The 13,640-nt window shown below is 41.4% G+C and overlaps 1 protein-coding gene across 1 annotated transcript in view; it reads right to left on the bottom strand.

Annotated features, from left to right (window-relative positions):
* Positions 1 to 1,808: 1,808 nt before the first annotated feature.
* Positions 1,809 to 13,640, bottom strand: part of PMS2 (PMS1 homolog 2, mismatch repair system component) — an 89,374-nt gene continuing 77,542 nt past the window's right edge. Inside the window, exons 14-15 of the mRNA XM_082261883.1 lie at positions 11,388 to 11,557; positions 1,809 to 2,074 (exon numbers count right to left, since the gene is read on the bottom strand). Of these exons, the coding sequence (XP_082118009.1) occupies positions 1,931 to 2,074; positions 11,388 to 11,557 (314 nt within the window). The 3' untranslated portion in view covers positions 1,809 to 1,930. The remainder of the gene's footprint in view (positions 2,075 to 11,387; positions 11,558 to 13,640) is intronic.

Here is a 13,640-nt window from a genome sequence, read left to right as displayed (position 1 = left end):
GTGAATGGGCTCCTAAACGTCTGTGCAGATAATGGAAAGTTAGAGCAATATATAAATTGTCAATTTTGTAAGTATGTGGTTACTTAAGATGCATACAGTGATGTTCACCTTCCCACTCCCTGCTCATCCAGTTTATTTTTTTTTTAATTATTAATTATTATGGACAGTTTGTAAAATGCCCTGGTTGCTCCCATCAATGAATGGGTATCTTTACAAACTGACTGTGGACAGGAGAAAGCTTGAAGGGGTTGATTTACTAAAGTTTACTGTGCACTGCAAGCGCACTTGCTCCACAGCTTAGTAAATGAGGTAAAGCTTCATTTTGCAAAGAATACACAATCAAATGCAAGGAAAACAAAAAACAGCATTTTTGCTTCCATGTGATTGAATGATCGAAATTAGCAGAGCGTCCCCTCTGATCTAGAGAAACTGCACTTGCAGACTTAGGACTGCAGATAATACTGGGGTGCCATGCAGTGGCTCTGCAGCTTACGCATGTATTTGCAAATGTGTGCAAACTAAACCCCTGTTTTTTGTGCAAACTGTTAGACAGGATAATTTGGTTGTTTGAAGGCTGGTTGGTGAGTTGAGCTGGGAATTTTCTTTGATTTTGTTTGGCACTTGCAGTGCACAGTATATCAATATATATATATTTAGTAAATCAAACTATGTGTGTAAAAAAAAAAAACACTTCCACTAGCCACCAATATAAGTGAGTATGCTGCCTCCCAACGACTGTCAATGAAAAGGTGCATTTTTCACCCCTACCCTGAATAACAATATAAGGGGGCATTTTTTCCTCAATGACCACATACTAGACTAAAAGGGTAAAACAATAGTTATACTTTTCTGTGCAAAGGTAGGACAAACTTCTTTTTACCCAAGCCAGACTGATCCTTTTTACTCACAATCAACTTAACAGGGGCATTGACAATGACCACCAATGTAATTGCAGCATTTACAGTGATCAACACCAATCATAGTGGAAAATAATACACACATTACTGTCACAGGACTACTCGTATGATCATTGTGAACTGTAAATAACTGCAGTTTGTGCAATGGGGGCCTGTGTCTTTCAATTATGCTGCAACCTGTAACAAGTGTATCCTTTATACAATTTGCACATCAGAGATGCTGGAGAGACGCTACTTGCACAAAACCAATATTGCCACAATCACGAACATTTAAAGAGACACAAATATGTTCCTTATAAAATAATTTATTTCAAAATGCTGGCATGTACAAAATAAAAGTCACGATAATGGGGATCTGTCAATATTCAAAATAGAGGGAACTCAACTATAAAATCCTTATCAAAGGAATGTGAGGCATTTCCTACTGCAATCCACTAGCATTTCACAGTATAAACTAGAAAATAAAAGTGTGAATCTCTTGCAAACTGCTGTGGGCCTTTCCTCTAGTTTTATGTACCTTATTTTCAAAGTACTGTTTGCGCAATCATAAAAATTGACAGTAAATAAGTAATAAAGCACTAAAATAGCAGGTCCGCTTAATACATACTGCCCATTCCCATGTAAAATTCTTCATTGTAACTGTAAAAAAAAAAAAAAAAAAAAGGCAGAGAAAACAGTAAAATATACTTACTTTGCACCTACATTTTGCACAGAAGAGGATGATCTCACAGTCCCTTCAAGAAGATCATGGGAACGTTGAGTAACCCAAATCTCACAACAAGATGCTTTAGCACAGTGCAGGAATGTCCGTTCATCAGCTTTGGGATAATCAGAGTTCCTAGGATTTTGATGTCACCCTGCAGGGACTGACTGTTTTCTAACTTTATTCCATGTGTCTCTTTACATGAGTGGTGGTGGGGGCAGTATGTAGTTAGCTTTAAACCCTAAAAAGCAGCTACACTTATATTCTCCACTGTAAAAGTACATTTTGTATTTGAAAACATAATTTAAAGTTAGTGTTGTGAAATAATATCCAGACTGGCAATGTGCCTCATTGTGGGTCTCCCATGTGGGCAGTTCCACGGTTGCTCAATTTCCCCCATGTGTTTAACCAGTTTTTTCATTTCATGCAGGTTTAATGCTGTCCCAATCATCACCTGCAAGTACAACACAGTGTCAGACAATTGCAAGAGTCAGAATTCAACTGAATATTCTCACATGCTGAAAAAAAAAATGACATTTCTGGTTTACCTATAAAATAATTTACTTAGAGTATATCACAGAACACAGACGACTTAAAGTGGAGTTCCACCCATTTTTGGAACTTTAGATCTTTGTAATCCCCTTTAAAATGGCTTTTACCAATGGAAACTTTTTTTTTTTTTTTTTTGCTAGTAAATACCTTAATTTTGGCTTTATTCCTCCTCTCCTCACTTCCTGGTCCGATCGGCGATGACGTCATTCGGCGATCCGCAGTGTCTGCTGGGATGTATTCTACTTGCAGTAGCTGTATCTGTACTGAGCCGTGCCTGCCCCGCCTCCGCCCCGCCTCCTCTCATTGAATTGCATTGTATGAATGTATTAAGGCTGTTCTCTGCCCAGCCTCCGCCCCGCCTCCTCTTATTGAGTTGTATTGAGAGGAGGCGGGGCGGAGGCTGGGCAGAGAACAGCCTTAATACATTCATACAATGCAATTCAATGAGAGGAGGCGGGGCGGAGGCTGGGCAGAGAACGGCCTTAATACATTCATACAATGCAATTCAATGAGAGGAGGCGGGGCGGAGGCGGGGCAGGCACGGCTCAGTCCAGATACAGCTACTGCAAGTAGAATACATCCCAGCAGACACTGCGGATCGCCGAATGACGTCATCGCCGATCGGACCAGGAAGTGAGGAGAGGAGGAATAAAGCCAAAATTAAGGTATTTACTAGCAAAAAAAAAAAAAAAAAAGTTTCCATTGGTAAAAGCCATTTTAAAGGGGATTACAAAGATCTATGTATTCCAACCTATTAAAAATGGGTGGAACTCCGCTTTAATATTCATTCATAATATTCATGACTACTTGGTTTATGCTGCCACCTTCAGGTGAATGGACACTTGCTAAATAAAAAGGCAGGAATCCCTGACCAGACATAACCCTCCACAGCATAGCTAACTCTTAGGGCTTGTTCACACTTGACTAAATTTCTGACGCTCAACAAACGCTCCTATAGCATTTTTATGGCATCAGTATGGGCGTCAGACAGGGGTCAATGAGCTTTAGTATGGGGTTGTGATAAATACAAAATGGATAAAAGTTCAGCGCTAGAAATGATTAGTGAACCTTGAGTATTCACAATAATTGTGCATATGAAAAACATAACCCCTTGTCAAATACCAGTGAAGAAAAGTCCCATAAATACAGTTGTATTCTAAATTATTCTACCCCCCCCCCCCCCCCCAATACTGTAAAGGGTTTTAGGGAATTTAGTGTACATTTGTAATTGTATTCAGAATTAAATCCTACAAGGACTTCTTAAAGAACCATATGCAACTAAAATGACATCAATTGGTTTTGTAATACAGTAGTAAATGTTTCTTTTGTGAATTCTTCATTGACACAATTATTCAACCCCTTAAAGACTACCACTCTGAAGAACAGAGGTTCATTGAAGTGTTTTCAATCAGGTATTGAAAACATCTGTGGATCTCAGGGAGCAGCAATAAAGCCTAATAAGCACCAATTAGGCAGCTTTAAAATGACTGTGATACTCAGCTCCTTCTAGACATTTACTGGTGTGGTTACAAACATGGTGAAGTCAAGAGAATGGTCCAGGAAGACAAGAGAAGAGGTGATTACTCTTCACAGGAAGGGCAATGGCTATAAGAAGATTGCAAAGATGTTAAACATACCAAGAGACACCATAGGAAGCATCATTCGCAAATTCAAGGCAAAGGGCACTGTTGAAACTCTACCTGGCCGTGGCAGAAAGAAGATGCTGACTTCGACTGCTGTGCGCTACCTGAGGCGTAGAGTGGAGAAAAGTCCCTGTGTGACTGCTGAGGAACTGAGAAAATATTTGTCAGATGTGGGTACTGAAGTTTATGCTCAGACAATACGGTGCACACTGCGTAATGAAGGCCTCCATGCCAGAACTCCCAGGCGCACCCCCTTGCTGTCTCCAAAGAATAAGAAGAGTTGACTGCAGTATGCCAAAAGTCATGTGGACAAACCACAGAAGTTTTGGGATAGTGTTCTGTGGACTGATGAAACAAAATTAGAACTGTTTGGGCCCATGGATCAACGCTATGTTTGGAGGAGGAAGAACAAGGCCTATGAAGAAAAGAACACCTTGCCTACTGTGAAGCATGGCGGGGGGTCAATCATGCTTTGGGGCTGTTTTGCTTCTGCAGGTACAGGGAAGCTTCAGCGTGTGCAAGGTACCATGAATTCTCTTCAGTACCAGGAGATATTGGATGACAATGTGATGCAGTCCGTCACAAACCTGAGGCTTGGGAGACGTTGGACCTTTCAACAGGACAATGATCCCAAGCATACCTCCAAGTCCACTAGAGCATGGTTGCAGATTAAAGGCTGGAACATTTTGGAGTGGCCATCACAGTCACCAGACTTAAATCCGATTGAGAACCTCTGGTGGGACTTAAAGAAAGCAGTTTCAGTGCACAAGCCTAAGAATGTGACTGAACTGGAGGCTTTTCCCCATGACGAATGGGCGAAGATACCCGTAGATCGCTGCAAGACACTTGTGTCAAGCTATGCTTCACGTTTAAAAGCTGTTATAACTGTAAAAGGATGTTGTACTAAGTACTGAATGTCATTGTACTAAGATTGAATGTCACTTGGGGGTTGAATAAAACTGATAATGATGTGAGCACAGAAAAGACATTTGTGGTTATTTCATTATAAATGTTATGTTATATTTGTCTGACCTACACGTGCCTCTTTGATTTAATTGTAAGCAGGATGACTGAATGATCAAAATCAATGTCAAACTGGCCAAAACAATCAATTTCAGTGGGGGTTGAATAATTTTGAATAGAACTGTACATATGATGGTGTATAATAAGAATCATAAAAACATAACAAAAATAGGTGAAAAAAGTCCCATATAGCAAGAAGAGTGAGCATAGAACACACTAAATCCACAGGTGAAGTATGGAATCCAGCAATGGTAAAGATGATCAGAGCGGCAGTCAGATCCCGTCACCAGATGGAACAAATAATAAATTATGCGCTCACCAAATCGCATGGACCTATACTGCCATATAGCATACAGGCCAAACGAGCTTCACAAATAAGATCCTGGATTCCTCTATAGTGGATGTTACCATAGAATGTTCCCACAGGCCCACAATCAATGGAGAGGCGGAAGGGTAAATCCCTCATTCACCATGTAAATAAGCCAAAGGAGAGTACATAGTGTAAAACTGCTATTAAGGTTTATTTAAAAAGCAGAAATGTAGTTACAAGCATCCACAGGTAAAACACCAAAATTGTAATCAAGATAGGCGGTCTATGATGAGATCCTGACGCGTTTCGTCATACCAGACATTCTCAAAGTATATTGCCCATTTAGAATGGGGTGTTTTACAAGCGTTAAAAATGCTCCATAAACGCCCTCTGCGTGGTTTCAGCACATTTGATCAGCGTTAAACTGCTCCACAAGAGAAAATGGCAAAAAAAAAAACTATTTTTAACATGCCGCAACTGCAGTGCACCGAAACCACGCCGTAAACACCTGCCAGAGCGCTTGCTAAGCGTTACCGTAGACTTGACTGGGAGGTGTTAAAAGGCTTCAAATGCATCCTGACTCGACATGAGGCTTTCATGTTGAAGCAAAGAAACATTAACGCTTCATGTTTTGATAGTGTGAACAGCACAATGTGTATATAGTATCTTGTGCATAGGCATTTGAGGGGCATCTTTAACGCCTCTCAAATGCCTGCTTTTAATGCCAGTGTGAACTCAGCCTTAGTTTTGTAGCAAGCAATAAGGAACACAGGCAAGAGGGGATGGATCTCTTTTCTGTGGTGTACTCTGAAAAAAGGATTTCACAGGTAAATCAAAAATTCCAATTTCTTAATCACAGGACACAGAGGACCAGATAATCATGAGTACTTTGGATTACCAAAGCTTATTTCCAGAGCATAAGAGGTAAACAACATAGCAACAATGTCAACACACTCAAAAACCAAACAGAGGGAATCTCCCTACAAAGGTGACTGCAAGACCTTACACCCAAATTTAGCATCTGTTCTGCAGAGGCATAAATATCTACCTGTCAAAACATAGTAAATGTCCTAAAAGAAGACCAGGTAATGGCTTTTAAAAATGAAACAGTAGGAGCTTGCTGCTGAATAGCCCACAAAGCAATCCAATGGGTGTAGATGAGCCTAGAGTTTGAAAGGAGCAACTTTCCCATGATACAATAGTCCTGAGAAATGAGCTGACTAATCCCTGTAGAAATAGTAGATTGATAAACTGCTTGACCCTTGTGAGGACCTGCAGGAAGAACAAACAGGGAATCAGATAGTCAAAGTTAAATTGTACACTTCAGATTAAAAATCAACAACATTGAAAGAGTGAAGCACCATTTTTTTTAGTATGCCTAGAATTAAGACAAAACAATGGTAGCACATGGTCCCGATTTAGGTAGAATGAAGAAACCACCAGGTATGAAATTAGACCAAGGCCTCACCACCACATTAACCTTGTGAAGAACCAGGTAATGTTCCTTACAGGAAAGCTCAGCCATCTACGAGTCCCTGCTAGCCAAGGTATTGACCATCAGAAAGACAACCATATGTGTAAGAGATTTCTGAGAGGTTCAAAAAACAGAGAAAAGTCTGCAAAATAGACAAAACCAAGTTAAGATCTCACAGAAAAGGAGGCAGTACAGGAGTAACAGTACATATGACACCTTGCACAAATTCTTTACCCAAAGAATGAGATGCAATAGGTTTCAGAAACAAAATGGCCCAAAGCCGACATCGGTATCTGTCCCCTGATGGTAGTAAGAGCTAGAATGTCCCCATGACATACTGTCAGGAACTAAACTTATCAATCTCACACCAGGCAAAATAAGAATTCCATGATACACTTTCCAGAGGTAAATTTTCTAGCCTCAGGTAGGGTTGGAATTACAGAATCAGAAAAACCCCTTTTTCTTCATGACTAGGGCTTCAACAGCTATGACATCGAAGTCAGCAACCATAAAGCAGGATGAAGAATTGGACCCGGAGACAGCAAATCTGGACAATCATGGTACATCTGCCAAGAGATTTACAATGTCGGCAAACCACGTTCTTCTTTGCAAAGCTGATGTAATCAATATCAGTGGAAACCCTCCATCTCTGTAGACAAACCTCTGGGTGAAGGGTCCATTTTCCCAGATTCAGCTGCAGAGGGCCAAGAAAGTCTGCTAGCCAATTTTCCATGCCCGGAATGTACATGAAGAAGAATGTGCTAGAATGTGTAGTTCTGCCCAAGGCAATTTTAGGTCTGCTTCCTCCTTAGCAGCCACAGCCAAGACATTTTCTGACTGCACCCTGACAGGGAGACCCAGATGACAGACACACCAGTGTACAAGAGCTATCCAAATCACCTAAAATTCCAGGAAAATGATAAGCAACTTCTGCTCCTCCGATGACCACATTCCCTGAACCAAGAGGCTCTCCACAGCACCTCCCCAGCTGGACAGGCTGGCATCTCTTGGCAAGACCTTACAATTCACCGAATGGAAGGTTGTCACAATATCCTCTTTGTTGATATCCCCTATTCCAGATTTTCAAAATTAATTAGGGACTTCTAGAGCAAGCAAATACTTCTATTTCAGAGCTGACTTGGTCTTGAGTCAGATGCATTGGCAGATTCAAAGACTCTTTTTTTTTTTTTTTTTTTTTGACAGGATATTGAGCAGAGCTCTAAAATAAACTGAGTTTAGGGGACTGCAGATACCAACTTCCTAAACACTTTAATGCATGCCTGAATCAAAGGAACTTCCAGCTACTTCAGGGACCTGAGCTTGAAGAGACAGGCATTTCTATTGTGGAAGCTGTACCTTTTCCTTCTGCTGTGTCTAATCAAAGGCATTGTGTTGAAACTAAGACAGACTTATGAAGGTTTAGCACCCAGAGGAACCTCTTCAGGACTTTTACCATTTGCTGGACATAAAATGTCATCTTCTGAGGCATATTCTCCCTGAGAAGCAGGTTGTCCAAGTACCCCATGATGGGCATACCCCTGCTCCTCAACTGCAGAAGCGGAGCCAACACTTTGGTGAAAACTCTGGGGGCCATGGACAGGCCAAAAGATAGTGCCACAAACTGTCCCTCATTGCGACTTGCTGAAACCAGCCACTGATGCCAGGAAGTCCGTCTGATGACGCAAAGCAATTAACGACAGGGTGGACTCCATTGTGAATTTTTGTAACTTCAGGAACTTGTTGAGACCTCTGAAGTCGAGAATAGGTCAAACATCTCTGTTTGGCTTTGGAACTGAACAGGTTAGACCAGAAGTTGTGAGACTTATCCTCTGCCAGCATAGATGAGATGACCCCAATGGATAGTGGTCTTTTGAGGGTCACAAAGAAAATGGCTCTTGTTTGTGGATCTGTAGATACCCCTAAGTGCATAAAGCTTAAAGGGTGGGGGAAGCAGCAAAACTCCATCTTCTAGCCTTTGGGTACAACCTTGCAGATCCAGTCATTTGGGACTTTCTTGGTCCAGGTGGCTGCGAAAGCCTGGGTAATCCCAAATGGCATACATCAGTTCTTTTAATTGAGGGTGCACCAGACAGAACTTGGGGGTTTTTTTTTTTGACCCAGGATCCAAAACCAGTGACTTTAGTAGGAAGAGGATTCTGGTAGAGGTAACTTAAGGTTAGAGCCTAACACATATCTTCGAGGAAGCCCACCATGGTCTTCTATGCCTCAGACAGCCCTAGACTATAAGGTTTCTCCTGGAATAACTTGTCTTCATGATTCCTGATCCTCAACAGCTTCCTCTACATCCACTTCCTGATCCTGAGGAATTCCCTCTGATGCCTTATCCACCCTCCAAAGAGGATGAGAGGAAGGAGAGCATCCAAGTTTGCATCCCAAGCCAGTTAAAACCCTCGAGAGCTGATTACGTAGTGCAGATATGGCTGCAGAAAATTCCTTAACACAATGTGGAGGAGTATTCCCCTGAGACAATGGAGATACCACATAAAGGCAGGGATTCAGAGCGTATCTGGCCCTCCAGGGAGCCAATGCAGGGCTGACTGACAGAGGTATTTGGGAGCCCACCTGATCGTCCTGTCCACCTCTCTGCCTACATGAGGCCATGGCTTGCTGAGGGTCTGTAGACCTATAAACCCCAGAGGGGGAGGTCACCCAGCTGAGAGTGTAGGCACAAGCCAAAACAATAAAGTGGTAGTCAAACCCTCGGATTAGTGGTCCCTAGATCCTTGCTGTGCCCTGTGAAGTCATGCTGTAAAGGTACTGTATCAAGATAGCAAGTCGCTAGCTGAATGGAGCTGCAAACACACTAATGGTGTTATAAATGTTATTGTGCATCCGCAAAAAAGTCCCTTTGAAAACCATTACTGCAGTGGAGCACCCCCAACGCATTAACAGCCAGAAACACTGCTCAAATGCACAGGGACGCTCATGGAAAAAACTGCAACAACTCAATAGTTCATGTAGCAGGGCCACAAGGCCCAATCTTCACTATCAGGGCCTTCAGGGGACTTCATTCGCCAATGGAGAATCATGCCCAGAACTTTTAAAGCATCCTGCCAGCAAGTTCACCTGGTACACTATACTCAGATCACTGCCTACAGGATCCAGTGTCATCTGGAAGCATTACAGGCCGTCCCTGCTCTTGCATACAGGTTATAGGTACACCTTAGACTACTGGCAGTAGCAAGCGTTCTGGAAAAAGCTCACCTCTTCCCCTATTAGAGGGGTATTAGGAACAGGCCAGAATGTATGGGAATCAATGTCTATGAAATGGGTCTTTAGAGAGACATGGGAAGGCACACCCATCACCTAAGAAAACTAGTTAAAAAGTGAGGCTTAGCTAAGCTGGGAAGGGTTATATCTTGGTGGGGATTCCTGCCTGTTTGGCAACATAACCTAAGTAATCTTAAAAAACAAGTCTTGTGTGTCTTGTGTTGTACGACTGAGAAAAAGACATGGGCTGTAAGTTCAACTTCACAAAAAAGCACCTTAAGCTGTCCCTTATGAGCATAGTGTGCTAAAGCTACTTATCAGCCAGGATTCCCTTAGTGTTTAAACAATGAATTCCACAACCACATTTAAAAGAAATTTCCTAAAATCATCTGTACTCAGCAATGGCTCTATCCTGTGTTACTGTAGGGATGGAGCAGTCATTGGAACTACTGCCCTCTAGTGCTATGGAAGGGAGTGCCATCCTGGTTCTTTTGAGACTGCAGGTGTGCAGTGTGTCCTCTCACTTGTTGCCCACGCTGAGCTCAGCGTAAGTGAGTGACACAAAAGGACAGAAAGGGATGCCCAGGTGCTAGGGCACTGTTCCTAATTACTGTTCAGTCCTTACAATAACTTGAGACGGAGACATTGCCGGCTACAGCAGATTTTAAGAAGCTTCTTTTAAATGCAGCTGTGGAATTCATTGTTTAAACAGATAAGGGAATCCTGGCTGGTAGGTTGGCTTAACACACTATGTCACTATACCCATATGGGATAGCACAGTGTGCTTTTTGTAAGGCTGAACTTACACTTTAAGTTACACATTACCAAGAAATGTTGGCAAGTTGCAGAAGCCCAAGATCTATTGGCATCTTGGCTTTCAGAAGGGTCATCTACAGTATAAGTTATGATGCATTGTACTGCAAAAGCCTATTGAGCATCTTTATGGTACAAACAGAGTTACTCATGTAAGGGATATACCTTATATTAAAGTGGATGTAAACCCTGTTCATGAAATTTGACCTGGGCACATATCTGTAGTGTTAACTTCTCTCTCTCTGCAAAGCGCTAAGTCTGTTCCTCTGTTATTAGCATTATAAAGTTCTGACACAGGAGATAAAAGCTGCTGGAAATTTTTGTCGGGTGGGTGCATAGAGATAGGTTAGCAGAGAGCTGGTCTATTCACAGCACAGCTCTTCAGGTTTCTTCCTTCCTCTGCCTATTTGGAGGAGGGTGCCTTTCCTCCAATCAGCTGTGTATGACCAGACACCCCTCCTACTGCTTAAACAGGAAGAAAAAATTCTAACATGATGTTCACATTCTAAACATTGTAGAAAGCTGAAGGAAGGAAGGAAGGAAGCAAATATACAAAACAAATAAAACTTATGTAGGGAGATTTGTTTCATCTCTATGTATCATCTGAAGCTGTTCACTTCACTGGGTATATGTGAGGGTTTACATCCACTTTAAATGCTTGTGCACTGTAAAGCCTGCAAATGATGAAAGTAGAAGAATGGACTTCTTTTTTTAAACTTACAGACTTCCTGCATGCTCGAGAGGCAAACATCTGCGTAACACGAGAGGGTCTGCACATCACTCCTGGGGAGTCACTAAGCATAAATATAAGTTCCTCTATGTCCTGTTGGCCAAATGTCCAGTTTTTACTTGTAGGCAAAGAAACTAATTTGACTCTTTCCATGATTTGAGCTAAAAACAAAACAATAACATTTTAACATACTGCTGAGTATATACATTTTAAAGTTGTCTAAATATCTTAAAAAAATAAAAAAACAAAATGCATTGGGTTTATTTAAAGATTTATATAAAACAAGTGATTGCTTCCAAAAACCCTTTTGCTACCAAAGCTGTTTTTTGCATATGTTTAACCACTTCTGGACCGGAAGGTTTTCCCCCTTAATGCCCAGGCCTTTATTGCGATTGCGTTACTTTAACTGACATTTGCGCGGTCGTGCAAAGCTATATCAAATAAAATTGATGTCCTTTTTTTCCCACAAATAGAGCATTCTTTTGGTGGTATCTCTGCGATTTTTTTTTTTGCACTATAAACAAAAAAATAGCGACAATTCTGAAAGAAAAAAAAAAAAAATATTTTTACTTTCTGCTATATAACATTCCCAATAAAAAATAAATAAAAAAAATCTGTTTTTTTCATAATTTTAGGCCAAGTTGTATTCTGCCACATATTTTTGGCAAAAAAAATCCCAATAAGTGTATATTGATTGGTTTTAAAAGTTATCGTGTCTACAAACTGGAGGAAAGATGTATGTAATTTTTTTTTTTTTTTTACTGGTAATGGCAGCGATCAGCGATTTTTAGCATGACTGCGACAGTAATCAGTGCTAAAAATATGCAGGTACTGTACTAATGGCACTGGCAGGGAAGGGGTTAACACCAGGGGGTGATCAAAGGGTTAAATGTGTCCCTAGGGGGTGCTTTCTAACTGTGTGGGGGATGGACTTATGGAATGAACATAGGGACCTGTGTTCCTAAATAGGAGGAACACAGGAGCCCTGTGTTCATTGCTGACAGAACACCGGTCTGCCATGTTTACAACGGCAGATCGCCGTTCTGTCTCCATGGGGAGAGATCGCGGGTGCCGGAGGTAATTGCGGCCGGTGGACCCACAGATAACCTTCCCCAGTGGCGAATGGGTGTGCGCGCCCCCACTCGCGGTCCCGTGAAGCGCCGTACAGTTACGTTGTTTCGCGGGACAGAGCCGACCTGCCATAGTATATGTACTGCTGCCGGTTGGCAAGGGGTTAAAACATCATTTTAGGCCTGAAGATTACATAAAACTCTAAATTATAAAATTATCAAAACATTACATATTTTTTGACAGCTTACAATCTAGAGAAAAAAACAGTGGTACGTCCAATCATTTTTGTCACATTATATTATTAGGGCAGCGGTTTAGGAAATGCAAAATTTCACTAAAAAATACACTAAAGTTAATTTTAGGGCACATACATGCAATAAATTAACCATTTTTTTGTAAAAAAAATAAAGATGAGGTTGCATCAAGTAAATAGGTACCCAAACATGTCAAACCTTAAAATTGAGTGTACCCATGAAACAGCAACAAACTTCAGTATCCTATATTTTCCATAGGCGACGCTTTAAAAGCCACTATAGGTCATCAGTTTAGACGTAGCCATGAAACATGGGTCTGGAATTTTGATCTCACGCCGGCATTTGCGCCGATATGTAAAATGTGTAACGTGTAGTGGAAACAATGTTTTTGCCTATAGACACCCTGAAGGCATGCATTTACGTTTTGGGGGGGGGGGGGGGGTGAATTATAAGTGTTACATTTTTTACACTTTTGAAAATGTTTTCCTTAACTAAACCATTTTTTGGTGACAGGTCCTCACCTGGAGAGGAGCATGTAGCCTCCAACCAGCAACATGCTTGAAGTACAATCAAGGAAGTAGGATTTCCAGGAGGAAAAACTGGATTTTTGTAAGAACTTACTGTAAAATCCTTTTCTCTGAAGTTCATCGACAGACGCAGCTCTTTATCTTCATGGCTCATAGGGTTATGCTTCTCCTTCTAGGAATAGGCACTATGCAGGAAAAACACTTAACCACGCCTGTGGGGGCTGTCCCTGCAGGCATAATCCCTCAGACTCTGCTATCATCAAACAGTTTAGATGCAAGCAGTGTTTAGATGACAAAAAAACCCATACCTCAGGAGTAGAGGGGCAGGTGCTGCATCTGTCAAACTTCAGAGAAAAGGATTTTACAGTAAGTTCTTACAAAAAAACTGTTTT

This window comes from Pelophylax lessonae, assembly GCF_965119305.1.
Source record: "Pelophylax lessonae genome assembly, chromosome: 6".
In the NCBI taxonomy this organism is placed as follows: Eukaryota; Metazoa; Chordata; class Amphibia; order Anura; family Ranidae; genus Pelophylax; species Pelophylax lessonae.
The sequence above is the reverse complement of the archived record's forward strand: the minus strand, read 5'-3'. Positions and strand labels throughout refer to the sequence as shown.